We start from the raw sequence: 27,400 nt of genomic DNA, 5'->3' as shown, positions 1-27,400 counted from the left end.
AGAACACATATATATGGATATGTATACGCATACACATGAACACATATACACACAAACACATACATACGTGCACTTGAACTCATACACAAATATAAATGCACAGTCACATATATAAGCATACATGCATAAGGGTATATCAAATATACATATACACATGACTGAACAAGCAAACACAGTTGTTTGTAAGTTTCAAAGCTCGTACTGCTTTTTTATTTTTTATTTTAAGCCACTAGAAAAGAGAGACATTGGCAGTTAAGATGTATGGAAAACATTAAACAGTAAACATTTTATTTATGTAATTTGCTATGTTTTTTGTTTTTTTCTTTTCTATTTACAGAATCTTACACTGCTTAGTTTCCGTCTGTTTCCAAATGACAATACTTCGAGATCTGGAAAAGCTGGCTGGGTGGCATAGAATTTCTATCATTTATATTTTAAGTGGGATTACTGGAAACCTTGCTAGTGCTATTTTCCTGCCATACAGAGCAGAGGTAATGAAGCCTTTTTAAATTTAAGAATGTACTTATATTCAAAACTACTAGTTATGTTTTTATATCGCTTCTGATATAGATGAATTATTGCTGTGCAATTTTGGGCACCTGACTTGGCTTTCTTATCGATCTTGTGTATTTCTGGCTCCCTTGACCTCGGCATTCACTTGACTATTCTCTATTTTTCAAAGTATTAACCCGGCCATTCTAAGGACCGGTTTATGTTCTGTCTGTTTTCCTGTTCTATGTAGATGTTATATAGTTCTGTGTGTTGGATCGTATAGTTGTCGTGACATAACGACAGGGACATGGATCCTGCAGAACTATGTAAACATATGATATCCTGTGAGAGTAGGGTGGAGGATATGGATCACAGGCTAGACCAATTTGTCCAAGCATTTCAGACATTGCTACAACTCATGGCTCATCTTGAGTCACCTCAGGAACTGCCGGCTGCTCCGCCATCGGTGTTTAAAGCTCCGTCCATAACCCTTTCACCTCCACATCGTTTTGTAGGGGATTTGGAGGTAAGACCCCACCTTGAATATGCTGTGCAATTTTGGGCACCTGTTCTAAAGAAGGATATCATGGCACTAGAAAAAGTGCAGAGACAAGCTACAAAATTGATAAAAGGAATGGAGCATTTTGGTTACGAAGAAAGGTTAAAAAATGTAAATCTCTTTAGTTTGGAAAAACCGCGCCTGAGAGGGGATATGATAACATTATACAAATATATTCGGGGCCAGTACAAACCTTTATTGGGAAATCTATTCATAAACAGGGCTATACATAGGACACAAGGTCACTAGTGATGTCGTGAACATAACATTTTCGGTTCGCGAACGGCGAACGCGAACTTCCGCAAATGTTCACGAACGGGCGAACCGCCATAGACTTCAATGGGCAGGCGAATTTTAAAACCCACAGGGACTCTTTCTGGCCACAATAGTGATGGAAAAGTTGTTTCAAGGGGACTAACACCTGGACTGTGGCATGCCGGAGGGGGATCCATGGCAAAACTCCCATGGAAAATTACATAGTTGATGCAGAGTCTGGTTTTAATCCATAAAGAGAATAAATCAACTAACATTCCTAAATTGTTTGGAATAACGTGCTTTAAAACATCAGGTATGATGTTGTATCGATCAGGTAGCGTAAGGGTTACGCCCGCTTCACAGTGACAGACCAAACTCCCCGTTTAATGCAACGCAAACAACCGCAAACAGTCCATTTGCACAACCGCAAACTACCCATTTGCACAAGGTTGGATACCAAGCTAGCCATGTCCCGTTCCTTGTCCTCACTGATGATATTGAAGGTCTCTCTTCCTCCACCCAGGAAGCGGGAGATGGAAAAAGATGCTTGGTCGGTCCTCCTACTTCAAATTTGGGGCACTGCGAGTGCAATCTAATGTGCCACCAGAAAGGAGTGGTGTGTTAAGTAGTACTATTCCTATCAGTTTAATCCCTGTTACGTCCCCTATCAGGGGACGTGTATATAAGGCATCGATTTTAGGAAACGGGAGATGGAAGAAGATGCTTGGTCGGTCCTCCTACTTCAAATTTGGGGCACTGCGCATGCAATCTAATGTGCCACCAGATAGGAGTGGTGTGTTAAGTAGTATTATTCCTTCGCCGCTCCTGTTTGCACTTTTGTTGGAGCTGCTTCTACAGGCAATCCGAGACCGTCAAGACATCCACGGCTACACCTGGCAGGACACTTAGCATAAGGTGGCCACATACGCGGACGACCTTCTGTTCTTTGTTTCCCAGCCTAGGATCACATTGCCTTGTATACTCTCGGAGATGGAGAGGTTCGGCCAAATCTCAGGGTTTAAGCTTAATCTAGCGAAATGTGAAGCACTGAACATTACCATGTCCACGGCAGACTACTTGTCCCTCGGCCCACTCTTTCCGTTTCGGTGGTGTACAGGAGCACTATACGATCATCTGGATCACCACAAACCCCCAAGACATATACCGGCGCAACTTTGCGACATTGCTGCAAAGCATTGAATCCGATCTAAAAAGATGGTCCTACCCACACATCACCTGGCATGGCCGAATAGCGGTCCTTAAAATGAACGTGCTCCCAAGGGCTCTCAACCTATTTCAGACTATACCGATGGCCCCGCCGGCAAAATTCTTCTCGGCCCTGAAATCGGAGGTCATTAAGTACGTATGGAGGGGGGAAAGATCCAGAATACGTCATGAAATACTATGCATGCTTAGACATGGATAGTATTTCCGATTTTATATAATTCCTTGCCCGATTTTAAAAAATACCTTAGCCTTGCCCGATTTTAAAAAATACCACCAAGCGGCAACGCTGCAACGAATTCTGGAGTGGCACGAGCTGGAGACGACCAAACAATGGGTGATCCTGGACCGGGAAGGGGATACTGCAAAATTGAAATGGCGGGCAACGAGAGGCAATAGGAGAGGAGACGAAGACCCAGTAACACAAACACTCCTCACATGGGGAAACCTCAGGGAAACACCGCAAGTATCCCCGACTCCCTGCCCATTGCTGCCGATCACACATAACCCCAACATATGAGGCGGACTACCGTCAGACGCCTGGACATTCCTAGGTGAAGCAGACTACATCCAGGGGAGGGCTGGCAGTCTTAGGCCTGGGGGGCAAAACCAGTCAAGTGGCCCATTGCGCCACCAAATCAGTTCACCATCCATGCCCACCTTTTCCTGGTTTTATAACGGATATTGATGTTATGCTAATCCGTAGCTCTTTGCCATACCCGCTCCTTCACGGCTCTGACTTTAAATGTTGTCAGAGCACAGGCTGAGAATCTCTGAGCCTGTGCTCCGACTAACTAACTGAGCACCGGAACCACGAGGGAGAGGATATGATCTGACTGCACCTACTGCTGGTGCGCACTAGTGGACCACCAACGAATCGTTTAAATTAAATATGCTGGTGTACCCAACTTGTGAGCTGTGTTGGCCGCCGAGTGCCTCTGTTGTCATGGCACCCTGCGTGACCGCACAGCTTGCCCACCCCAACGGCTGGCCCTGCTGACACACACTGACGTTACTACTTAGACATCCCTCAATATTAATACAGACATCAGAGTAAACACCAATAAACTGTGGAAACAGAGCTGATCCCCCCCAAATTTATAAAGGTTTGCTTAGAGGATTTATTGTAAGATTAAATCATGCCTCCTCCTCTCTCTCCCCCATGCGCTGCTCTGTAGGCTGGGAGGAAGTGAAGAGTAATCACAGTCTCCCAGCACAACGCCACCTGTGGCTGCATGGGGAACAGCTGTTTAATGTAATGCTTGCAGGACGGCCAGCTGCCGCAGAACCTCTTTGTTTCCGTCTCTGCAAAGGGCTCCAGGCACTGCTTGTTGTGAGTGTGAGCCACTGTAAATTAGGGGCAGAGGGCACTTGCACTGCGGTCAAGACGGGTCTGGGCAGGAGGAGAGTGCAGTGCAATCAGTGAACTCCCCTCCTAATTCCTAGTTTGTGCAGGTGATGCAGTGTATTTGTGTGTAGTGGAAGCAGTGTGTATATGTGTATAAGGGATGTATTATGTGTTTCTGGTTGTGTGTAAGGGATGCATTGTGTGAATCTGTGTTTGTATGCGTAAGGGATGCAAGGTGTGTGTCTGTATGTGTGTGCATTGAGTGTAAGAGATGCATTGTGTTTCTGTGTGTATGTAAGAAAAGCAGTGTGTGTGTGTTTGCATTGTCTGTTTCTGTGTATGTGTGCAAAGGATGCATTGTCTTTGTGTGTAAGGGTTGCATTGTGTGTGTGTGTAATGGATGCATTGTGTGTTTCTCTGTGTGTAAGGGAAGCATGTTGTGTTTCTGTGTGTATAGGGATGCATTGTGTGTTTCTGTGTATGTATAGGGATGCATTGTGTGTGTGTGTGTGTGTGCGCATAGTGTGAAAGAGCTCCCTGTCTTGCCCCCTGTCCTATAGAGCTGTCCCTTCTGTCCCTTAGAGCTTCTTAACCCTCCTACTTCTTCTTACTCCACCTTCTTCTTCTTACCCCCTCTTCTTCTTCTTCTTACTCCCCCCTCTTCTTCTTACTCCCCCCCTCTTCTTCTTACTCCCCCCTCTTCTTCTTACTCCCCCCTCTTCTTACTCCCCCCTCATCTTCTTACTCCCCCCTCTTCTTCTTACTTCCCCCTCTTCTTCTTACTTCCCCCCTCTTCTTCTTACTTCCCCCTCTTCTTCTTACTTCCCCCTCTTCTTCTTACTTCCCCCTCTCCTTCTTACTCCCCCTTCGTCTTCTTACTCCCCCTTCTTCTTCTTACTCCCCCTTCGTCTTCTTACTCCCCACTCTTTTTCTTACTCCCCCTTCTTCTTACCCCCTCTTTTTCTTATCTCCCCTCCTTCTTACTCCCCCTTCTTCTTCTTACTCCCCCCTATTTTTCTTACTCCCCCCTTCTTCTTACCCCCTTCTTTTTCTTATCTCCCCTCCTTCTTATTCCCCCTCTCCCTCTTCTTACTCCCCCTCCCCATCCCCCCTATTTTTCTTATCTCCCCTCCTTCTTACTCCCCCCTCTTCTTACTCCCCTTCCCCCTCTTCTTCTTACTCCCCCTCTTCTTCTTACTTCCCCTTCTTCTTACCCCCTCTTTTTCTTATCTCCCCCCTTCTTACTCCCCCCTCTTCTTACTCCCCCCCTTATTTTTCTTATCTCCCCTCCTTCTTACTCCTCCCTCCCCCTCTTCTTATTCCCCCTCTCCCTCTTCTTACTCCACCTCCCCCTTTTCTTCCCCCCTTTTTCTTATCTCCCCTCCTTCTTACTGCCCCCTCTTCTTACTCCCCCCTCTACTTATTCTCCCTCTTCTTACTCCCTCTCCCTCTCTTCTTCTTACTCCCCCCTCCCCTCTTACTCCCCCCTCCCCTCTTCTTACTCCCCCTTCTTCTTACTCCCCCTTCTTCTTACTCCCCACCTCCTCTTACTCCCCCTCCCCTCTTCTTACTCCCCCCTCACTCCCCCCTCACTCTCTCCCTCCCCTCTAACTCCCCCCTCCCCTCCTACTCTCCCCCTCCCCTCTAACTCCCCCCTCCCCTCTAACTCCCCCCTCCCCTCTAACTCCCCCCTCCCCTCTAACTCCCCCCTCCCCTCTTCTTACTCCCCCTTCTTCTTACTCCCCCTCCCCTCTTCTTACTCCCCACCTCCTCTTACTCCCCCTCCCCACCTCACTCTCCACCTCCCCTCTAACTCCCCCCTCCCCTCTTACTCTCCCCTTCCCCTCTTATTACTCCCCATCCCCTCTTCTTACTCCCCATCCCCTCTTCTTACTCCCCATCCCCTCTTCTTACTCCCCCCTCCCCTCTTCTTACTCCCCCCTCTTATTCCCCCCTCACTCTCCCCATCTTCTTACTCTCCCCCCTCCTTATTCCCCCCTCCCCTCTTCTTATCCCCCCTCCCCTCTTCTTATTCCCCCCCTCCCCTTACTCCCCCCTCCCTTCTTCTTACCCCCTCCCCTGTAGCGTGGCCGAGCTGCTTTCCGGTCCGCGGTGCCCGGCCGGAGTGATAGGAAGGTGCACACCGAGTGTGCACCTTCCTGTCAGTCCGGCCGGTTACAGGAAACAAACTCCGCGCGGAACAGGAGTTTCTGCTTCCTGTAACCGGCCGGACTGACAGGAAGGTGCACACTCGGTGTGCACCTTCCTATCACTCCGGCCGGGCACCGCGGACCGGAAAGCAGCTCGGCCACGCTACAGGGGAGGGGAGGGAGGGAAAAGCTGCTGCAGCCGTCTGAGCGCTCTTTGCAGAGCGCTCGGCGGCTGCAGCATTTAAAGGGCCGGCCCGCCGCGGCTGGTCCTAAAAGAATTTCGGGCGGCCTGGGGGGCAATTGCCTCCCTGCCCCCCGGCCCAGCCCGCCCTTGACTACATCCCAATACATAAGGTCACTCGGGACGGCGTGACCGCGCTCGCACATGGTGGTTATCATACGGATCACATTCCACTGTTCTCCACACCCCTACATCAGGTACTTCGTATCATGCCGACACTATACGATCATACACACACGGCCCCTAGTTGGACCACCACTCTACACACTGAATCACAAAACCCACAGTCATCGACGACTATTATAGAAACACACCGATCACAGAACCACAGCCTAGAGTATCTAGGGACGCTACAGTGTCCATATAGCTCTAGCTCTAATCGGATGCACTCAGCTCCATGACATATCGATACGACGACACTCTGCAACCCCCACTATGGGATGTAAATACAACTGTATGATGTTACTTGTTATGTATTGGTCCGGAAAACACATTTGACTTTGTATTTGTCCATATTGTCTTTGAATAATGCTACTTTATTGTATTCTTACATTGTTTGGTTGATGAGGGCCTGCAAGCCCTATACTTACTGTATTCACTTGCTAATAAAAATCCGATTTTCAAAAAAAAAAAAACTGTAGTACTATTCCTATCAGTTTAATCCCCTATCACGGGACGTGTATATAAGGCATCAATTTTAGGAAGCGGGAGATGGAAAAACAGCTTGGTCGGTCCTCCTACTTCAAATTCAGGGCGAACAGGAGTGCTGGTCCGGTGTGACTCTCTGCTTTCAGGCAAGTCAACCCCAAGATGGCGTGACACCGCCGTATCCGGGATGTGGAACAGTATCTGGGGAGCTGGGGGGGTGCCGTTGATGTGGAGCAAGACGCAGCAGCAGAAGAGGACTCAGCCGAGGAGGTTATGGAAGAGGATGGAGTAGGAGGAGTAGAGGAGGTGGCAGCAGGCCTGCCTGCAAGTCGTTGCGGTGTCACCAACTCCTCTGCAGAGCCACGCATTCCATGCAGCCGTCAGCAGGTTTACCCAATGCGCAGTGTAGGTGATATACCTGCCCTGACCATGCTTTGCAGACCAGGTATCAGTGGTCAGATGGACCCTTGCCCCAATACTATGTGCCAGACATGCCATTACTTCCTTTTGCACAATCGAGTACAGGTTGGGGATTGCCTTTTGTGAAAAGAAATTTCGGGCGGGTACCTTCCACTGCGGTGTCCCAATAGCTACAATTTTTTTGAACGCCTTGTATGGTAAAAGCTGGCGGGCTAAGAGTTCAGTCAAGCCAGCTGTCAGACGCCGGGCAATGGGGTGACTTTGTGACATTGGCTTCTTACGCTCAAACATGTCCTTGATAGACACCTGACTGTGGGCAGATGAGCAGGAACTGCTCAAGGCAAGAGACGGAGGGGCAGATGGTTGAGAGGGGGCAAGGAGGACAGCAGTGGTTAACGTGGCGGAAGATGCTGGACCAGGAGGAGGATGGCGGCTTTGAGTTTGTGTGCTGCTTGTACTCATGTGTTGATTCCATAGGCATTTGTGATGTGCGATCATGTGCCTTCGCAAAGCAGTTGTACCTAGGTGGGTGTTGGACTTCCCATGACTCAGTTTCTTTTGGCACAGGTTTCAAATGGCATCACTGTTGTCAGAGGCAGACACACGAAAAAATGCCACACTGCTGAGCTCTGCAATGACGGCATTCTGGTGGTGGCAACAGCATGCGTTGATTGGCGTGCTGTCTGGCTGACCCCGGGTGCCGATGCATGTTGTCTGACTGTGCCACTAGCTCCTTGCGACGACCTCCCCCTGCTTCCAACTCGTCTCCTCCTCCTCTCTGTCGCCCTGAAATGCACAGTAGTGAAGGAAACTGACTGCTTACTTTTTTTTCTTTTAAATGTACACTACTGTTACACCAGATATGAATTGCACTGGTGTGACACTGTGCCCTGGCAGGCCCTGAAATGCACACTCGTGAAGGAAACTGACTGCTATTATATTACAGTCCAAAAAGATTTTTTTTTGTTAAATGCAAGCTATTGTGACACCAGATATGAGTGGTGGCACTGGGCAAGTGGGCACAGTATACGCTGCGAGCCTGACACACACGCTGGCAGACAACTAACTGCTATTCAATCTATTACAGTCAAATTTTTTTTTTTTTTTTTTTTTTTTTTTTTTAAATGTGCACTACTGTTACACCAGATATGAGTTGCACTGGTGTGACACTGTGCCCTGGCAGACCCTGAAAGCACACTCGTGAAGGAAACTGACTGCTATTATATTACAGTCCAAAAAGATTTTTTTTTGTTAAATGCAAGCTATTGTGACACCAGATATGAGTGGTGGCACTGGGCAAGTGGGCACAGTATACGCTGCGAGCCTGACACACACGCTGGCTTACTCAATGATGACGAATAGGGGGCGGACCGAACAGCGCATGTGTTCGCCATCCGTGGCGAACGCGAACAAGCGATGTTCGCCGGGAACTATTCACCGGCGAACAGTCCGGGACATCACTAAAGGTTAGGCTGGAAGAAATGAGATTTCATCTAAGGCAAAGAAAAGGTTTTTTTACCGAGCAATAAGGATATGGAATTCTCTGCCTGAAGAGGTGGTTTTGTCAGAGTCTATACAGATGTTTAAACTGCAATTGGATAAATACTTGCAAAAACATAACTTACAGGGATATAATTTCTAATTAGTGGGGTAATAGCTGCTTGATCCAAGGAGACATCTGACTGCTATTTTGGGGTCAAGAAGGAATTTATTCCTAGTTTGTTGCAAAATTGGAAGCGCTTCAGACTAGGTTTTTTGCCTTCTTTTGGATCAACAGCAAAAACATATGTGAGGAAGGCTGAACTTGATGGCCGCAAGTCTCTTTTCAGCTATGTAACTATGTAACTATGTAACTAGCATAACTATCACTTTTCAGAGTAACTTTAATAGCAACTGTTTAAGCAAATTTGATTGCTTGCTAAAATATATGTACATAACTCGATATGCAAAGCCAATGAATACTGAACCATATCCTGGATATATATATATATATATATATATATATATATATATATATATATATATATATATATATATATAATGCCAAAAGTGCAGTATGCAATGATACCTATCTATCTATCTATCTATATCTGTGTTATTTTATAATTAATGTTTTCTGGTTTGGTTTGACTGTTTAGATTGCATAGTGTGATAACCAATGCACTTATAAATTAGAGCTTATCTGCACATTTATGGATGACTGAGTTTGTTTATTTCAGTGGCTCTCAAACTAGTCCTCACAACCCACCAAAACTCATTTTTTGTCAGTATCTGCATTGGAATAGAAAAGGGAAATACATAAATCCTGGATTGTTTGTGGGCCACGAGGACTGGCTTAAACCATCACCAAAAACCGTCACCAAAAATATTCCAAGAAGCTTAAACTGAAATGTTGATGTTAACTTAAAGGGATATAAAAGTCACCAAAACAACTTTAGCTTAATAAAGCAGTTTTGGTGCATACCTTATGCCTCTGCAAAATCAACAGTCAATTGTCTGCCATTTAGGAGTAAATCACTTTAGTTGATGTCCATGCAGCCCTAGCAACATCTGTGAATGACACTGACATCAGTTGTTACTTTAAAAGTTTCTATCAACTGCTCTGTAAATTGACATTTAATCAAATACAGGATGCTCCTGCAAGGTCCAGTACGCTAAAAACAGAGCAGGAGATAAGAAAATAAAAAAATAAATGACTGTGCAGTAAAGGAAGTGTAAGCATTAGATTTCACTCTTCAGGAAGTATTTAGAAGGTTGTGCACATTACATGCAGGGAGGTGTGACTAGGGCTGGGCTTTCCTTAATGGCAGAAAATTGAGTAGTGAGACTGTAGGGGCATGACATATACACCAAAATTGCTTTAAGAATAAAATAACCGATTCTATTCATCTATCATATCCATACCTCAAAAACCATTGTAGTGATATGTGTATATTAAAGGACTGTGTTGCTTTAAGAGGCAGGGGGATTCCCTGGGTAGGAGGGCTTAGTGAATGTTGTGAATTTAGCAGTGACTCGGCAAGTTATGTTTTGTGACTTATGGAAGTAAAGCTGTTCATATGAAGTGAGTGTCAGCATTAATTATTCTGCAAGAACCACAGAAAATACAACATTGTGTCAGAAGTACAGGGTTGAAGGGAGAGATTACTCTAGAGTTTGGTGTGCTAAAAGTCTGCTGGGGAGATTTCCAACAAGCTGCCATTTTGCTGAGAGCTGAATTAAGTCTGCAAAAATCAAGGTAGGACAAGATGGAAGCTCTGCAACCACCACCAGGAGATTTTAAAAAAAGATGTAGCAGAGCACTGGTCCTAGCAGGAACTCTTTTCCGCTGGTTTCTCCAAGATGTACTCAGGAACAAAGAAGTTACTCCAAGGGAACAGCTAAATACAGCAAGACGAGACTAGATTCTTCCAACACCTTCCCAGTAACTGGACGACACTCGGTTTTGGGGGAATAACTGACTTTTAATGATGGCACACTGCCTTTTATGTGATTTTTTTTCCCCCCCACAAGGTTGATGCCCAGGTGGACCTTGGGGCACCAGGACACAAAGTTAACAAGCCAATGAAACATTGTTATACATGGAGACACTCCCATACAGTATGCACAAGCCCTTCCCTCTGCCTGGTAGATAATTGAGGTAGATAATGTAATAACGCAATTATCCCCAGGCAGAAAAACCACATATTTTACAAGATTCCAGAAGTATCCCATATCCCCATAAATGGCACACAGACCTGGATAGCTCTGATCTGGGTTAACAACATATCCAAAAATCACCCAGATCAGAGCAGGGGTTCATGAATTCCTTGGAAGTCACTTTCGACTGACCGCATGCATGGCTGTATGCCCAAAACTGTTCCAGAGCATTAGGCTATTCTATCTTATGAGTCAAATAACTTGTAAATCATCAAACAGATCCGTTCATGCATAATGTTAGTGTACGTATCTGGTTCGGGAGATTATTTCTACCGACTAGCACTTCGTTCGTGTACTTCCAGTCGAAGTTGGAGGTGGAAGTCCCATCAATATGCGTGCCTTCAAGTGTCTGATTTTAGATCCAGGCACTCTATGACTTTGCCTTTGTTTGTGTCCCAAGATTGCCGCCGCCACGTGTTTGGCTATACGAACGGCGACCACCCAGCCGATCGCTAAGAGCGTTCATGTGATTGCGGTTTATGGAGGTGTAAACTGGGTTAATGAGCTGCACACTCCATATCTGGGTTGTCTGCCGTTCAATAATTTGTTCGGTTGATGAATAAAACCGTTGGAACCACTTAAGGGAATGGATTTTGACGAACAGGGGAAACCTTAGGTTTCAAAGCAAAGGGGAATATGTCTTGCACAGCTATTGTAACTTTCACACATAAGGAACAATGAGGTGGGGGAAAAGGAGGTACGGACAGCCTGGAGCCGGTATAAAATACTATTCTGCTACAAAAGATTTGAATTATATCTCTCTGCAAATGATGCTGAAAGAGTGAGAAAATGAAATCCTCATTATTCCTGCATGTAATGGGTGACGAAGCATTGGAAGTGTAAAATAACTTTGTGTTTCCAGAAGGAGATAATCTAAAATTAATCCCAATAATGGATAAGTTTGAAGAATATTCCATACCTAAAAGGAATGTCACTTATGAAAGGCACAGATTTTTGACATGCATGCAGAAGCCAGGAGAAATGATTGATCAGAATGTATATGAGCTGAGAAATCGCAGCAACACGTGTAAGTTTGGAGAATTAATAGATTAATTAATAAAAGACAGCATTGTATGTGGAATACCAGATAACGGAATGAGAGAAAGGCTACTTAGAGAGCAAGACTTGAATCTGGAAAAGGCATTAGCATTATGTAGAGCAGCAGAAATTGTTAAATCACAGGCCAAAGAGTTACTAAAACATGCACTGTAGATCAACTAAGTAGTGAGCAAAAAAGTAAAATGGGGAGTAAAAAGATGAAAAACACGAAAGGAAACAGTGGATATAGATAAAATGCTAAAGTTTTGTATGTTGGTCACCCAGATCGGGGCTATCAGGGAATGTAACATTTGTGGGGTTTCCATGGGTTGTGGGCTTGGAGATAATTGGATTAGATTAGTACAGTTCCTGATCCAATTATCTCCCAGGCACAGGGGAGGGATTATCTTATTATGTATGGGAGTGTTCTGGATCTGAGAGCCAATCTGATTGTGTATATGTTTATACTGTAGTTTACTCTCAGATCGAGAGAAGAGTGCCTCTTGCATGGAGGAATGGGGGATTGTCATAAAAGGCCAGTGTGGCTACCAATAAATCAGTTCCCTCAACAAGAGTCTCATCTCATGCTTGTAGGGAACCACTATACCTGCTCTTGTAAGAGCTATACAGCTATACCAACGTTGGGATTTGGAAAGCATCACTCTGAATAGGGGGAAAGAACATCTCTGGCGGCAAAACCCCTCATCCTCTTGGGGTGGCCGCCACGTTTGGTATGGTTGGGATGGTTCTTGTCCCTTTAGGGAAGATGCTGATCTTGGATGCGGTAACCGTCTAGCGGATGGGAAGTCGATATGAGCAGCTGATGCGATCCACCTTAAAGGATATCTTGGAGAAACGCGGACAAACGGCGAATAACCGTCACAAGAGGGAGATAATCCACTCATTGCTGGAGATGGATCTTGCGAACACCTTATCCAAACCGATGCTACCGAATGTGGGGGAAACGTGCTATAGCTGTCGGCACATAGAGAAAGGTTGGGATCACCCCAAAGCTCGACTAATATCATGCCTATTATCAAAGAGCCCTTTAGCCAGATAGCAGTCAACCTAGTAGGGCCCCTGCAGAAACCTAGTCCATGCGGTAAGAAATATATACTTACCGCGAACGCGCTTACCAATATCCAGGCAGACACTGTTGTCGATGCACTGGTTAAGATATTTGCCAGGATCGGTTTCCCCAAGGAAATCCTCTATGAGCAAGGACATCATGACATCATGTTTAATCAGTTGAAGCCAAGACCAACACTACAGGAGACAAATATCAAGGTTACAGGATACTCTGGTGCAAATATACCTGTGAAAGGCAAATGTTTAGCAAAAGTGACATATAAAACTGAAGTGCACACCCTATCTTTTATTGTGGTGCAAAAAAATGTTTAAGCAATATTAGGTTTATCATCTTGTGAAAGACTGAATCTGGTGCAAAGAGTACTAGTGCTAAAAACTGGAAGTGATCCAGAATATAAAGGCTTGTTGGAAGAATATAGTGACTTATTTAATGGACTCTGTTGTCTGCCAGGTGAACACACCATCTTGATAGACAAAATGGTACCTCCAGTGGTGAAAAAGAATAAAAGCAGGAGGGGGGTGCTATATATATGAAACCACAGTGTTATACTTATATCTGTACATAGGTAGTCCTGTCAAAGATCTGCCGGATCGATCTAAAAACAAATACTGTACATAGCATAATACTGTATAACAAAAATGGTGAATAAATATGGTCTGGTATTGGGTCACTCACGATCTCCAAAGCCTATTGTAGCAGGCTTAGACTGTAACAGCTCTTCATAAGGTCATGCAGACTATGATTTTCAGGATGTTCCACTTTTCAGATTTCTCCCCGATCACATCAAAAGCTCCAATAGCCAAATGGATACGATTAAAGGGATTTATTCAATAAAATAACAATTTCACAAAGTGATAAAAAAGTATAAAAGTACAGGGCACAACGCGTTTCGACTCTAGGTCTTCTTCCAAGGTGCATATGGTCCGGACAGTTTCAAACTCTTTAAATAAGTCCGGTGTTGCCGGTTTTCCCGGGCAAATTTTCAATTCACTTCCGTGTTGTGACGTCACTTCCGGGTTCCTCCGACGTGACTTGCGTCGGTGACGTCATCGCGGATAAGTTCGTATTCAGTCCTTGACCCGGATACTGCTTTACTTTGACGCCATCTTTAAAGGTGGCAACTTATTTTATAAAGTCCACTCTTTGGTAGGGGAATTAGAGCCATTAAGAATGGTTAATCCACATCTTACTGTGCAAATATACAAATCAGATTATGATTAACAAAATATAATTTTAATAAAGTGGTACATACCTGCAGAAAAGTGCCATTTGCACTTCAAGACCAACTCAAAGCAGAGCTTGATAGAATTGAAAGCATGGGGGTCATTGCAAAAATAGATGAACCAACTGAATGGGTAAATTCTCTGGTAGTAGTAGATAAGAAAAATGGAAAATTACATATTAGCCTGGATCCTCGCAATTTAAATAAAGCAATAAAAAGATAACATTTTAAGTTACCTACTCATGAAGAGATCATGTCGCAATTTGTGAATGATAAATATTTCAGTAAATTAGATGCTTCCTCTGGCCGATATTTGTTGTTCTACATGGAAGGCAGTTTCCGCATCCATAGAAGCCTGAAAGACCTTTATAAAAAATTGGTGGTTTTTCTGTTCACAATCAGCTTTTTACTAGATTTTTTGTTCCTCTGTCGATAATTTTTGGTTGGAGGGGTAGAATTTTATTTAATACAGGGTCGTCTTTAAAAATATGCCAATATTTCTTAATGGCTCGTTGTACTTTTCTAGTATTTCCATGGTAGTTACAGATAAAAGGTATGTCATTCCTTCCCTGAGTTTTATTTTTTGGTTTATACGTAAGAAGTTGTTGTCTAGGTAGAGTTCTTATTTCTTCTATTTTTTTTTCGGAGATTCTTTTCTTTTTTCAGCAAATTGTTTTAAATATGTTGCTTGCTCTTAGAAATCGCTATCTGTGCAGTTCCTTTTAATTATAAGGAACTGTCCCTTTGGAGCATTGGTCAACCAAAGTTTGTGGTGACAACTAGTTTTCTCTATGTAGCTGTGGCAAACATAGCCAATTCTGGACTGTAATGTAGAAAGGTTGTCCGTACTATGTACTGTGTGTATTTTGCTATGTGTACTGTGTGGTATATGTAACTTTACTGTGTATCTGGGACTATGGTAATTCGCCTGCTGGCAGCCGTAAGCTACCAGCATGCGAGTACTTCGTTCGACGAACAGTGGCTATCCGGGCTGTTCGTGGAACGAATGCGGGCTCCCCTGATAGACCACACACTTAGAGGCGTGTGGCGCTTGTTAACCGATTGCAACAATGTTGCAATCGGTAATTAGAGGCTCTCCTAGGTGGCCGTCATTCGGCTACCGACCATGCGGCGGTCGGCCATCTTGGATTCGCTATTCTTCAGCGGTGTTTGGTCGTCGAGCGCCTGGAACTGAAAACGGCTATTCAACAACACGAACACCGCTGGACTTCCAGACCGTTCGGGAGCCCGGTGTTCGGTAGGAACGTTCCCCTAAGTATAATCGACGGATTGAGGGGAACTTCAATGTATAACTGTAATTGTTGCGGCGTTCGGTCAGTTCAGCTGGGAGCTGAGCGGTATTCTCTCAAAAGATGCGCTCAGACCCCAGCTATCTACCGAACATTTGGTTAAGTCTGTATACCGAATAAAACTCAGAAACGGTATTTTAAAGTAAATTGTCAGTTTTGCTGCACGAGGGGATAATCCACTTAATCGTCCATTTTAGTGGGAGTATCCTTCTCGTGCAGCAAGGCCTGTTGGGAGAATTATATTGCATGATGGGATAAATCCCCTGAAACCTCTGTAAGGAAACCCCTTGCATGGGGAACTGTATAAATATGCCAGCTTGTGAATAAAGCAAGTTAGTTGACTCCCAAACTGTGTTTCGTCCGGTTATTGGGAGGATTGGGATATTGCCTTACTTTTCAGCGCTGACTGTGGATTTACCTGTTATACCAGCGGAGATCGTGGATTCGAATACTGCACTCCGCTACAATTGGTGGCAAGCGACGGGATCCAACCTTACAGCCGAAAAGCACAGTTCGTGCAATTATAACTGCCGAATAAGAAAAGGGAATGGCAAGCAGAATACAGTGAAAGAACTGACTACCGAAGTGAATGGAGACAGATTACTCTAGGCTGAAGAGGCAAGCGTTAAAAGAACTGCTGGAAGCCAGGGGTAAGATAGCCAGCAGCAAACCCAAGGCTATACTAATTGCCGAGCTGATGGAGGGAGACCGAGCCCGCAGCGCTACACCCCCAGCAGTCATGGAAGAAACTCTCTACCAGAGGGAAATGAGGACCAGGCTAGAATTTTTGCCTCAGCCTATATCGGATACCATGATGAACCTGGTGATGGCAAATGTACAAGAGTACGTAATGGCACACAGCCCACAGCATACATTGTCTCGAGCAGAGTCCGCAACTGGGTCCCTCTACAACCAGGTAAAACCCCAAATTCCTTATCATGCCTTCAAAGTATTTTGCGAGGAAAAGGATGAAATTGATGGGTACTTGCAGGACTTTGAGAGACTATGTGATTTGCATGACTTAGAGCGGGCAGTATGGGTTCCACTACTGGCAGGCAAGCTAGCAGGTCGGGCAGCCGAAGCATACCGCGCTGTGCCCAGTGCGGACAGCAAGGACTATGAGAAAGTGAAGCGAGCGATATTAGAGAGGTATGCCATTACCCCAGAGGCATCCCGGCGCAAGTTCAGAAACCTGCGCAAACCGGAGAGAGATTCTCACGCTGAATGGGCCCACAAGCTAGACCAGGCCTCCCAAGGGTGGATACAGGCCAGCCAAGCCACCACCATGGAAGGATTGCGTCAGTTGATGTTGTTGGAGCAATTTTTTAATGGATTGTCTCCAGAGGCACAAGAATGGGTGCGGGACAGGAAACCCCTCTCCCTAACCGAAGCAGCTAGGTTGGCCGACCAACACTTTGATGCATGGAGACACCATGGACCTATAGCCAAAAGTTACCCTTGACCCACGGGACTACCCAGCACTATACCACCTCCAGCCCACACAGCCTCCCCGTTTCGTCCTTCCCAAGGAAATTTACCCCCACCCTCCAGGTATAACGGGCGTGCCAACATCCAATGCCACTCATGCAAACAGTGGGGGCATATGGCCCGTGAATGTAACCAAAACCGTGGCAAGCCCACCTGGAATCAAGGGCGCCCAAACCCAGCAACGTGGCGGCGATATGCGCCTCGGCCTCAGAGGATCAGGAGAACCTCCCCCTACCTGACCTATTAGAACACGAAGAACAGATAGAGCCGTCCCGGGGGGTTCAGCTGGGGGAGTGGCTAAGCCCTCAAGAGCGTGCTCAGGTACAAGAGCTGATCGTAGCTAAAGGGGCTACCTTCTCCAATTTGCCTGGGTACACTCCACTAGCCACCCACCGAGTCGAAACCCCGGGGCAGCTACCTATGCGACAGGCGCCATATCGTGTCCCTGAATCAGTCAGGACACATATGAAGACGGAGCTGGACGAAATGTTGCAGCTAGGGGTTATCGAACCTTCCGATAGCCCCTGGGCATCGCCAGTAGTGCTGGTACCTAAGAAGGAAGGCACGACGCGCTTCTGCGTCGACTACCGGAGGCTCAATGACAAAACAGTGTCTGATGCCTACCCGATGCCCCGGATAGACGAGCTGCTAGATAAGAGGGCCCGTGGCCAGTATCTCACTACCATAGATTTGTGTAAGGGATACTGGCAAATCCCACTAGCCGATGATGCCATCCCCAAGTCGGCGTTTGTCACCCCATTTGGCCTGTACCAATTTAGGGTCATGCCATTCGGGATGAAAAACGCTCCGGCAACCTTTCAGCGGATGGTAGATCGGCTACTGGACGGTTTCCAAGGTTATGCATGTGCGTACTTAGACGACATTGCCATATTTAGCCAGACCTTGGAGGAACTCTTACAACATATAGGGGCCATCCTAGATCGTATTGGAGAGGCAGGGTTAACCCTGAAACCCAGCAAGTGTCATTAGGGATGGCAGAGGTGCAGTACTTGGGCCAACGGGTGGGGTGTGGGCAGCAGAAACCCGAGCCAGCTAAAATTGAAGCCGTAGCCAAGTGGCCCACCCCAGGACCAAAACCCAAGTGTTGGCATTCCTAGGTACTGCGGCATACTATAGAAAATTTGTGCCCAATTACAGTGCCCTGGCCAAACCCCTGACTGACTTGACCCGCAAGAACCTTACTCGACAGGTTGTCTGGGCCCCAGAGTGTGAGCAGGCATTCCAACAACTCAAAACTGCTTTAACTAATGCTCCTGTACTTGCCGCTCCTGATCCAACTAAAAGATTTCTTGTCCATACAGACGCTTCAATGTTTGGATTGGGAGCAGTGCTGAGCCAAGTGGGAGCAGATGGCGGAGAACATCCCATAGCTTACTTGAGCCGAAAGTTGTTGCCCCGTGAAGTAAGCTACGCCGCCATTGAAAAAGAATGCCTGGCCGTGGTGTGGGCTCACAAAAAGTTACAGCCTTATTTGTATGGACAACCTTTTTCCCTACTCACAGATCACAACCCGTTGGTGTGGCTGAACCGGGTGGCTGGGGACAATGCCAGGCTGTTGCGCTGGAGTTTGGCGCTGCAGCCCTTTGACTTTACGATCCATTACTGCCCAGGGAAGCAAAACGGTAACGCCGACGGGTTATCTAGACAGACTGAACTTGAAAAGTGATCTGTGAGTACTCTTCCGGACATCCCCAAGCCGATCCGTTGGGATCAGACTGTGTATGCCGGCTTGGTTCTGGGTGAGCATTGTGGCAAACATAGCCACTTCTGGACTGTAATGTAGAAAGGTTGTCCGTACTATGTACTGTGTATATTTTGCTATGTGTACTGTGTGGTATATGTAACTTTACTGTGTATCTGGGACTATTGTAATTCGCCTGCTGGCAGCCGTAAGCTACCAACATGCGAGTACTTCGTTCGACGAACAGTGGCTATCCGGGCTGTTCGTGGAACGAATGCGGGCTCCCCTGATAGACCACACACTTAGAGGCGTGTGGTGCTTGTTAACCGATTGCAACAATGTTGCAATCGGTAATTAGAGGCTCTCCTAGGTGGCCGTCGTTCGGCTACCGACCATGCGGCAGTCGGCCATCTTGGATTCGCTATTCTTCAGCGGTGTTTGGTCGTCGAGCGCCTGGAACTGAAAACGGCTACTCGACGACACGAACACCGCTGGACTTCCAGACCGTTCGGGAGCCCAGTGTTCGGTAGGAACGTTCCCCTAAGTATAATCGACGGATTGAGGGGAACTTCAATGTATAACTGTAATTGTTGCGGCGTTCGGTTAGTTCAGCTGGGAGCTGAACGGTATTCTCTCAAAAGATGCGCTCAGACCCCAGCTATCTACCGAACGTTCGGTTAAGTCTGTATACCGAATAAAACTCAGAAACGGTATTTTAAAGTAAATTGTCAGTTTTGCTGCACGAGGGGATAATCCACTTAATCGTCCATTTTAGTGGGAGTATCCTTCTCGTGCAGCAAGGCCTGTTGGGAGAATTATATTGCATGATGGGATAAATCCCCTGAAACCTCTGTAAGGAAACCCCTTGCATGGGGAACTGTATAAATATGCCAGCTTGTGAATAAAGCGAGTTAGTTGACTCCCAAACTGTGTTTCGTCCGGTTATTGGGAGGATTGGGATATTGCCTTACTTTTCAGCGCTGACTGTGGATTTACCTGTTATACCAGCGGAGATCGTGGATTCGAATACTGCACTCCGCTACAGTAGCTGTTGCTATCCACTGGTTTAAAATAATTTTTGGTTTTGATTGAGGAATCTTTAATATAGATATTTCAATCTAGAAAATTAATCTCTGAATAACTTTGGGTGCAAGTAAGTTTTATTCCCCAATTGTTGCTGTTAAGGAATTTAAGAAATTCATCTAAATCCATAGGTGTACCTGTCCAAATATAAAATATATGTTGAAATGTACCTTTAAATGGGACACCAAGTTCTCCCCCCTAGCCATGTCCTTGGGAGATGTAGTTTTCTTTTCAATAAGCCATAAAAAGATTGGCATAGCTGGGGGTGAACTTGGTGCCCATCGCTGTACTGTAGATTTGTAGAAAAAATGTTACTGAAACCAAAAAAAAAATATTGGTTAAAACCAATGCATCAACTGCACTAACACACACTCTGCATTCACTGCACTAACACTCTGCATTCACTGCACTAACACTCTGCATCCACTACACTTACACACACTGCATCCACACACTCTGCATTCATTACACTAACACACACTATGCATCCACAACACTGACACACACACTGCATCCACAACACTGACACACACACTGCATCAACTACACTAACACACACACTGCATCCACTACACTAACACACACTGCATCCACTACACTAACACACACACTGCAACCACACCCTCTGCATTCATTACACTAACACACGCACTGCATTCACTACACTGACACACACTCTGCATTCATTACACTGACACACACTCTGCATTCATTACACTGACACACACTCTGCATTCATTGCACTGACACACACACTGCATTCATTGCACTGACACACACTCTGCATTCATTGCACTGACACACACTCTGCATTCATTGCACTCACACACACTGCCTTCATTGCACTCACACACACTCTGCATTCATTACACTGACACACGCACTGCATTCACTACACTGACACACACTCTGCATTCATTACACTGACACACACTCTGCATTCATTGCACTGACACACACTCTGCATTCATTGCACTGACACACACTCTGCATTCATTGCACTGACACACACTCTGCATTCATTGCACTGACACACACTCTGCATTCATTGCACTCACACACACTGCATTCATTGCACTCACACACACTGCATTCATTACACTGACACACACTGCATTTGTTACACTGACACACACACTGCATTCGTTACACTGACACACACACTGCATTCATTACACTGACACACACACTGCATTCATTACACTGACACACTCTGCATTCATTGCACTCACACACAGCATTTATTGCACTTACACACTCTGCATTCATTGCACTCACACACTCTGCATTCATTGCACTCACACACACTGCATTCATTACACTGACACACACTGCATTTGTTACACTGACACACACACTGCATTCGTTACACTGACACACACACTGCATTCATAACACTGACACACACACTGCATTCATTACACTAACACACACTGCATTCATTGGGGGGCGGGGGGCAGGGTGTGGGGGCCCAGACCTTGTGCTTTGTCAGGGGCCCCAACATTTCTGGTGGCAGCCCTGCTTTTTGCTCCACCTTGTCATGAAGTGTGGGTCATCTCTATCTGATGCTGGATAGGTTTGCAGCTGTAAGTTTGCAGTTCATGAAACATTAGCCAAATCAGAAGCACAAGTGTATTTTCTGCTTATTAATTGGTACGTGGATAAGCAGCACTGGCTCACTTGACAACACTTTTAAACAGCTGCTGGTATATATTATTAGGAGGAGTACATACTCCTTTTCCCCCTCCCTCCTAGTATACACACATCCCGGTTGCTTGCTCACGTCAATATAGTGTATATCACTTGAATGTACACATATTCCCCTAGCACTAATGGTGGGCTACATCTACTTGTATATTGTTAAAGTATAAGTTTAAGCTTCACTGTTGCTACACTGGTAGGATTATTGTGACGCTTCACAAATAACATTACGGTTGTGGGTTATTCTGAGCCTAACTAGTTCCTATTGGAAGGCATATTGTCTTGCTTATATATCGAATACGCTTATACTGATAGTTAAAAAGGACTTTGGACCACCTTAGGGGTCTGGGCATAAGTCATGTAATCTGTTGTCACTACTCAGACTTGCATACAGTGTCTCGTCGTTGTCGCGCTGACGCTGCCCACATATCCGATACTACAATTGATAGGCCTTGTCCTGAGAATCTGAACTTCCATATTGGGTTCTGTCTAATAACCAGGTATGCCCGTTACTCCTTTGGAATACTGTTGTATTACGGTTCATTTTATCTCAGGCATGATTCTCCCTTCCATGTACCCGTAGTTGCACCACTAACCACTGAACCTTCAATCCTTTGGCTTACGAATTCAAATTCAGTCATACAAGTACGTTCCCCAGTGGCTTATATTCGAACCTGTTTATATTAGTCCCTTAGACTAAAGGAATTACTGGCTGTCAGGGAAATAGTTTCCATATTTAGCTTTCTAAGGCCTTCTATGTCTCATACTAGTGGTCCTGCGAGGCCAACACCCATCCTCATACTCGGAGGTATTAGCCCCTCGGTCCAACGCATTGCTAGCCGCCTTGCAAGTTACATAGAGAGGGCCTCACTTGTCACACCCAATGTAATTTTTCTCTTAATGTCACAGAGAGGCCAACATCCCACCACTACGTTCCATGGTAAATAACCCCTCGGTCCAACTCATAGATAGAGCCTCTCATGCCGCTTGGCATTAGTAGGGCCTTACCTGTCACCTGAATGTCTTCACCACTTGGCACTATTTAGCAGCCAGTACCCGGAGATAAAATCCTAATTCCAATTCTCATTTTAGTATGTCACAAGCTCCGGAAGGGGGAGATGAGCTTTCACTCCCTAGCACCCCAGCTGGGTCGGGTTCACCATCTAGGAGACATGAATCGGCCAGTCCTTCATATAGCAGGTCCTGGACTATACCAAGCCAAACTCAGGAAAATAAGCATTCCATTCCCGGCAAATGCCAGGAAAGCAGAGTTGTTCAGATTAATGCACACACACCGACAACTCTGATGCAGGGAAGGGGTCTAGCGGAAACATCAACATGCCTGACTTACAGACCATGATTAACTATCTTCTATGGGCCAAATTAAAGTAACCGACAGATTAGAATATGGCCGCTTGGTGACAAACCCAACTTGATCCGATGCTACATCCCTAATGTCTGCTACAGCTATTTTACAGGGTAATGTTGCTGTCCCTATATCACAAATCGATACACTCATGATTACACCAGCCCATATGGTGCCTCCTCAGATCCGTAAAGATATCCTGGAGGGTAAGGATGTGAATTTGGTCTCACTACTTATTGCTTCCCAGGATATCGTGGAGAATAAAACATATGCTTATGGAGATTATCGGTAGTCCTCAAGGCCAGAGATCCCAGACTCCGTAAGAAACTTACCATCCCCGAATTTGTACTGGCGTTTGGGATCTATAGATCCAATTTGCCACAGAGGGGAGAATAATTCAATACTTATATGCACAAGCTGGTGGACCTGGGGCACAAATACGGCAGATATGCCTTCTATGACTATCTGTTAAGACCTGCAGTGGTTATGGTACTGCGGTCCTCTATTCCTTTCCCAACAGCTGAGCATAAGTGATTATATCTGCAGCAGCGAGTAGAGGAATAGTGTAGATGAATGTAGCTTCCAAGACGATTCTCCCCAGCAAATAGAATATTCCCCAAACATGAGCCTAGACTTCATGAAGGGTGTAACAGGAATGATCTTTATTGAAAAGACACTGACTTTTATGAGAAATCCTTCTGCAAGAGGACCTCCCACAGCAAACAAAGACATTAACCAATCATTATACAGTTTTGCAGTAATACATGCCTTCCCTCTGCCTGGGAGATATTGAGATAAGTTAAGGAATAAATCAATTATCTCCAGGCAGAGGGCACACAATTTCCCCAAAAGTTAGAACACCCCTTTCCCCACAAGGTATCCCCACAAATTACATAGCCCCGATCTGGGGGACAAACATATCCAAATTTTACCCAGATCGGTTCAGGGGTTCTTAAAAAGTGTGGAAGTCGTTTTTTCAACGTTAGAATGATGATGTTGACGGATGACGGATGACGTGAAGGCGTTGACGTCGTGAGGCGGGACCAAGAATGCCCGCGAGTGAGATGCAGAGAGCGTGAGCGTGAGCGGGACAAAAGTGATACGAGAGAGAGATGCTGATCGAACGCTGTTTTGTTTAGTACGGTATGCTTTAATAATTTGCCGATCAGCTACGCAGCAAACCGGACAACAACAACAAGGTAGCTGTGAACGGAGGTGAAGGAGGGGAGGAGGAGTCCACAGGGAGACCGACCAGACTGATCAGAGCGACAGCGGCAAAAAAAATAAATAAAACCAGACCAGCAGGGACGAACTACAGAGAGAAGGTACAATGAGTGAAAGTGGCTAAAGAGGGGGGTTTGAAAGACTAAAGCTATCAAGCTACCAAGCTACCAAGCTACCAAGGGCATTACCGAGGGTAATTACCAAGGGTAGCGTTAAGAAAAATAAGAAAAGGGAGAAAAAGATACAATTATTTTTCGTTTTTTTTGCCCTCACCAACATACTTTCTGTCAAGCTATCTATATAAACTATATTAAGCGATTTGAAGTGGGAATTTATTTCTATTAAACTACCAACCCTGAACAAAGCCTGAGGTATTCCAACTGCCATAGAGGACAAGTGGGCTATTAGAAATACCTAACAGAGTAAAAGAGTAAAGAGCAAAACACTGCTTCATATAAACTCTAAAAATTAAGTATCTGGTCGTGTTTTTTTTTTGGTCAAATCCTGCTACACCTGCCATATTAACCCCCTCCACTAACATCCTCCGCTAACATCCTCCATATAAAGGCAAGGACACCAAATATCTAGAACCTAAGGAAAAGGTCTAACAAAGAAAGACATGGCTACAAAAAAATCTCAAGAAGAGAGGAAGAAAAAAGAAAGGAAAGAGTTCCAGCCTGATAAAAGACTCTCGGGGTATTTTTCACCTTCACAACAAAAGCCTCAAATTAACCTAGAAGACTCTGAAGAGAATATGGAAACAAATTACAGCTTAAATAAAGAGGCTCAATTAAAAACACCTATGACAGAAGATATACTGACAAAAAACCTGGAGAAATTCCACAGAGCCATAGGTGAAGACATGACGGCTAATACGAGAGAATTAAAGCAGGAATTTAAAACGATTCAAGTCAAACTAGCTGAAATGGAGGAAAACTTCAAAAAATTAGAAAAAAAATACAACATAAGTCAAGAAACGATTGCAGGACTTACAAACAAAATAGGAGTACTTGAAACTAAAATCTGCGATCTGGAAGATAGATCCAGAAGAGCTAACATCAGAATAAGAAACATTCCAGAAGAGGTTTCCAACGAAAAACTTGAAGGATTTCTCCTGGAATTCTTTAAAAATTTGATACCAGATGGGGACATCCATGATTATCTGACAGACCGGTGCCATCGACTGCCTAAACCCTACAACGCTTCGGAGACTTTCGTAAGGGATGTAATGGTAAAATTTCATTCTTACAAAACAAAAGAACGAATAATGGCAGCTATGAGGAATAAGCAGACAATGGAGGAAAGGTTTAAGAATCTAACCATATTTCAAGATCTATCATTCTCAACTAGAACGTGGCGAAAAACCTTTAAAGATTTACTACCGACCCTGAGACAGAAAAATATCAATTATAGATGGGGCTTCCCTTCAACACTAAGGGTGTTCTGGAATGGAAAAGTTGAAAACTTTGACTCTAAAGAATCATTGAACAGTTGGATGGAACTAACAAAGATCAAACAATAATTGAACAACTTATTTTTTTTTATTTTTATTTTTTTTATTTAAAAGATTACTACTCATACAGTATGCTGTACCTATAGTTTAAAGATAAGGAGTATGGTTTACAAAACATAAGAGGGTGAAAGAAGATAAAAGCACGTAAAATAGTATAAAGCACAAAAGCACTAGTAAATGGCCTTAACAGGGCTTAATGGTTAAAGATAAAACGTTAATGGAAGAAATAGATAATATGTAGTAGAAATAGAGTTTTTTTTTTTTTCTCCCACTAAGAAATTTTTGGGTAAAAGGTGCACTATTCACAAAATCGATAAGAAGTTAAAGATATAAAAAGGCTTTTGGAAAGGGCCTGGCACATTATGTAGTACCCATAGAATAGGGACAAGGAGCATGGTTTACAAAACACATTGGTGTGAAGAAGATAAAAACAATTTAATTATTAGGAACCACAAAATCACCGGTAAATAGCCCTGAAGGGGCACAACTGTTAACAATAAAAAGACAAGAACGAAATAGAATTATGTAATAGAAATAGGCCTTGGGGTATTTTTTTTAATTTTCAATATATATATATATATATATATATATATGTATATATAATCTTCTTTTTTTTTTTTTTTTTTTTTTCTTCTCCTCTAAGAAATTTCTGGGTAAAAGGTGCACTATTCACAAAATCGATAAGAGATATAAACAGGCTTTTGGATATTTAAAGAAAAAGAAAAAAAGAGGGGAAAGGAGAGTAAGCAAAACTTAAGGTATAAGAGGTAGCAAAAAAGTAGGATAATATAGATATGATGTTGTATGATTAGACAGAAAATAGGTAATTTTTATTTTTTTTCCTCCTCTCTCTGTAAGAAAATACGTTAACTCACTCAGGTATATAACTAATAACTGTATCTCTCACTTAAGGGCATTCTCTTTTTGTTCCCAGCCATGTGTCCGTGGTTGAGACACAACAACCGATAAGGTGAAAATTCCAAATTCACCTATCGAAAAAATGGCTCCACCCTTTTTGACGGGTGAGAGGCCATTTTTTCCTATCTGGTGTACAACTAGAAAGGAAGGGTATGAATGTTTTAGTATTTGTTTTGTTTTGTTGTTAGTGTTGAACATGCTGTCGGGGATGATGGGAGACTTCTGCGGGGAATATGGTTAAAATGATATCAGTTAACACTCAGGGCCTGAACTCTCCTTCTAAAAAAGCATTAGTATATGATTTTTTGGTCAACCAAAAGATAGATGTTGTTTTTTTGCAAGAGACGCACTGGAGACTGAGGGATAATGTAAAATGGGGGGGGGGGGGTAGATTTCCACACGTGTTCCAGGCTTCGCTTAGCGATAGTAAGAAAAGGGGGGTTGCTATAATAGTGGCAAATACAGTGAAATTCGAATTAATCTACCAGTACGTGGATAGTGAAGGTAGATTTTTAATTATTATTTGTAAACTAAACAAAATTAAATATACTCTAGTCAACATCTACCTGCCAAATGCTTTTCCTGTGGTTACACTGAGAAGGATTTTGGAACAGGCAGAAACGATCAAGACAGGAGTATATTTGATGGCAGGTGATTTCAACTGCGTGTTGGATCCGGTTTTAGACAAGAAACTTAGCCTCAATACTCA

General features: G+C 44.5%; 1 protein-coding gene across 1 annotated transcript in view; it reads left to right on the top strand.

Annotated features, from left to right (window-relative positions):
• The first annotated feature begins 344 nt into the window (after positions 1 to 344).
• LOC134570838 (inactive rhomboid protein 1-like) overlaps positions 345 to 27,400 on the top strand; it is a 136,963-nt gene continuing 109,907 nt past the window's right edge. The window contains exon 1 of the mRNA XM_063428821.1: positions 345 to 491. Coding sequence (XP_063284891.1) covers positions 372 to 491 — 120 coding nt within the window. The 5' untranslated portion in view covers positions 345 to 371. The remainder of the gene's footprint in view (positions 492 to 27,400) is intronic.

The sequence above is a fragment of the Pelobates fuscus genome, chromosome 8 (genome assembly GCF_036172605.1).
Source record: "Pelobates fuscus isolate aPelFus1 chromosome 8, aPelFus1.pri, whole genome shotgun sequence".
Classification (NCBI taxonomy): domain Eukaryota; kingdom Metazoa; phylum Chordata; class Amphibia; order Anura; family Pelobatidae; genus Pelobates; species Pelobates fuscus.
This window is presented reverse-complemented; position numbering and strand designations above follow the sequence as displayed.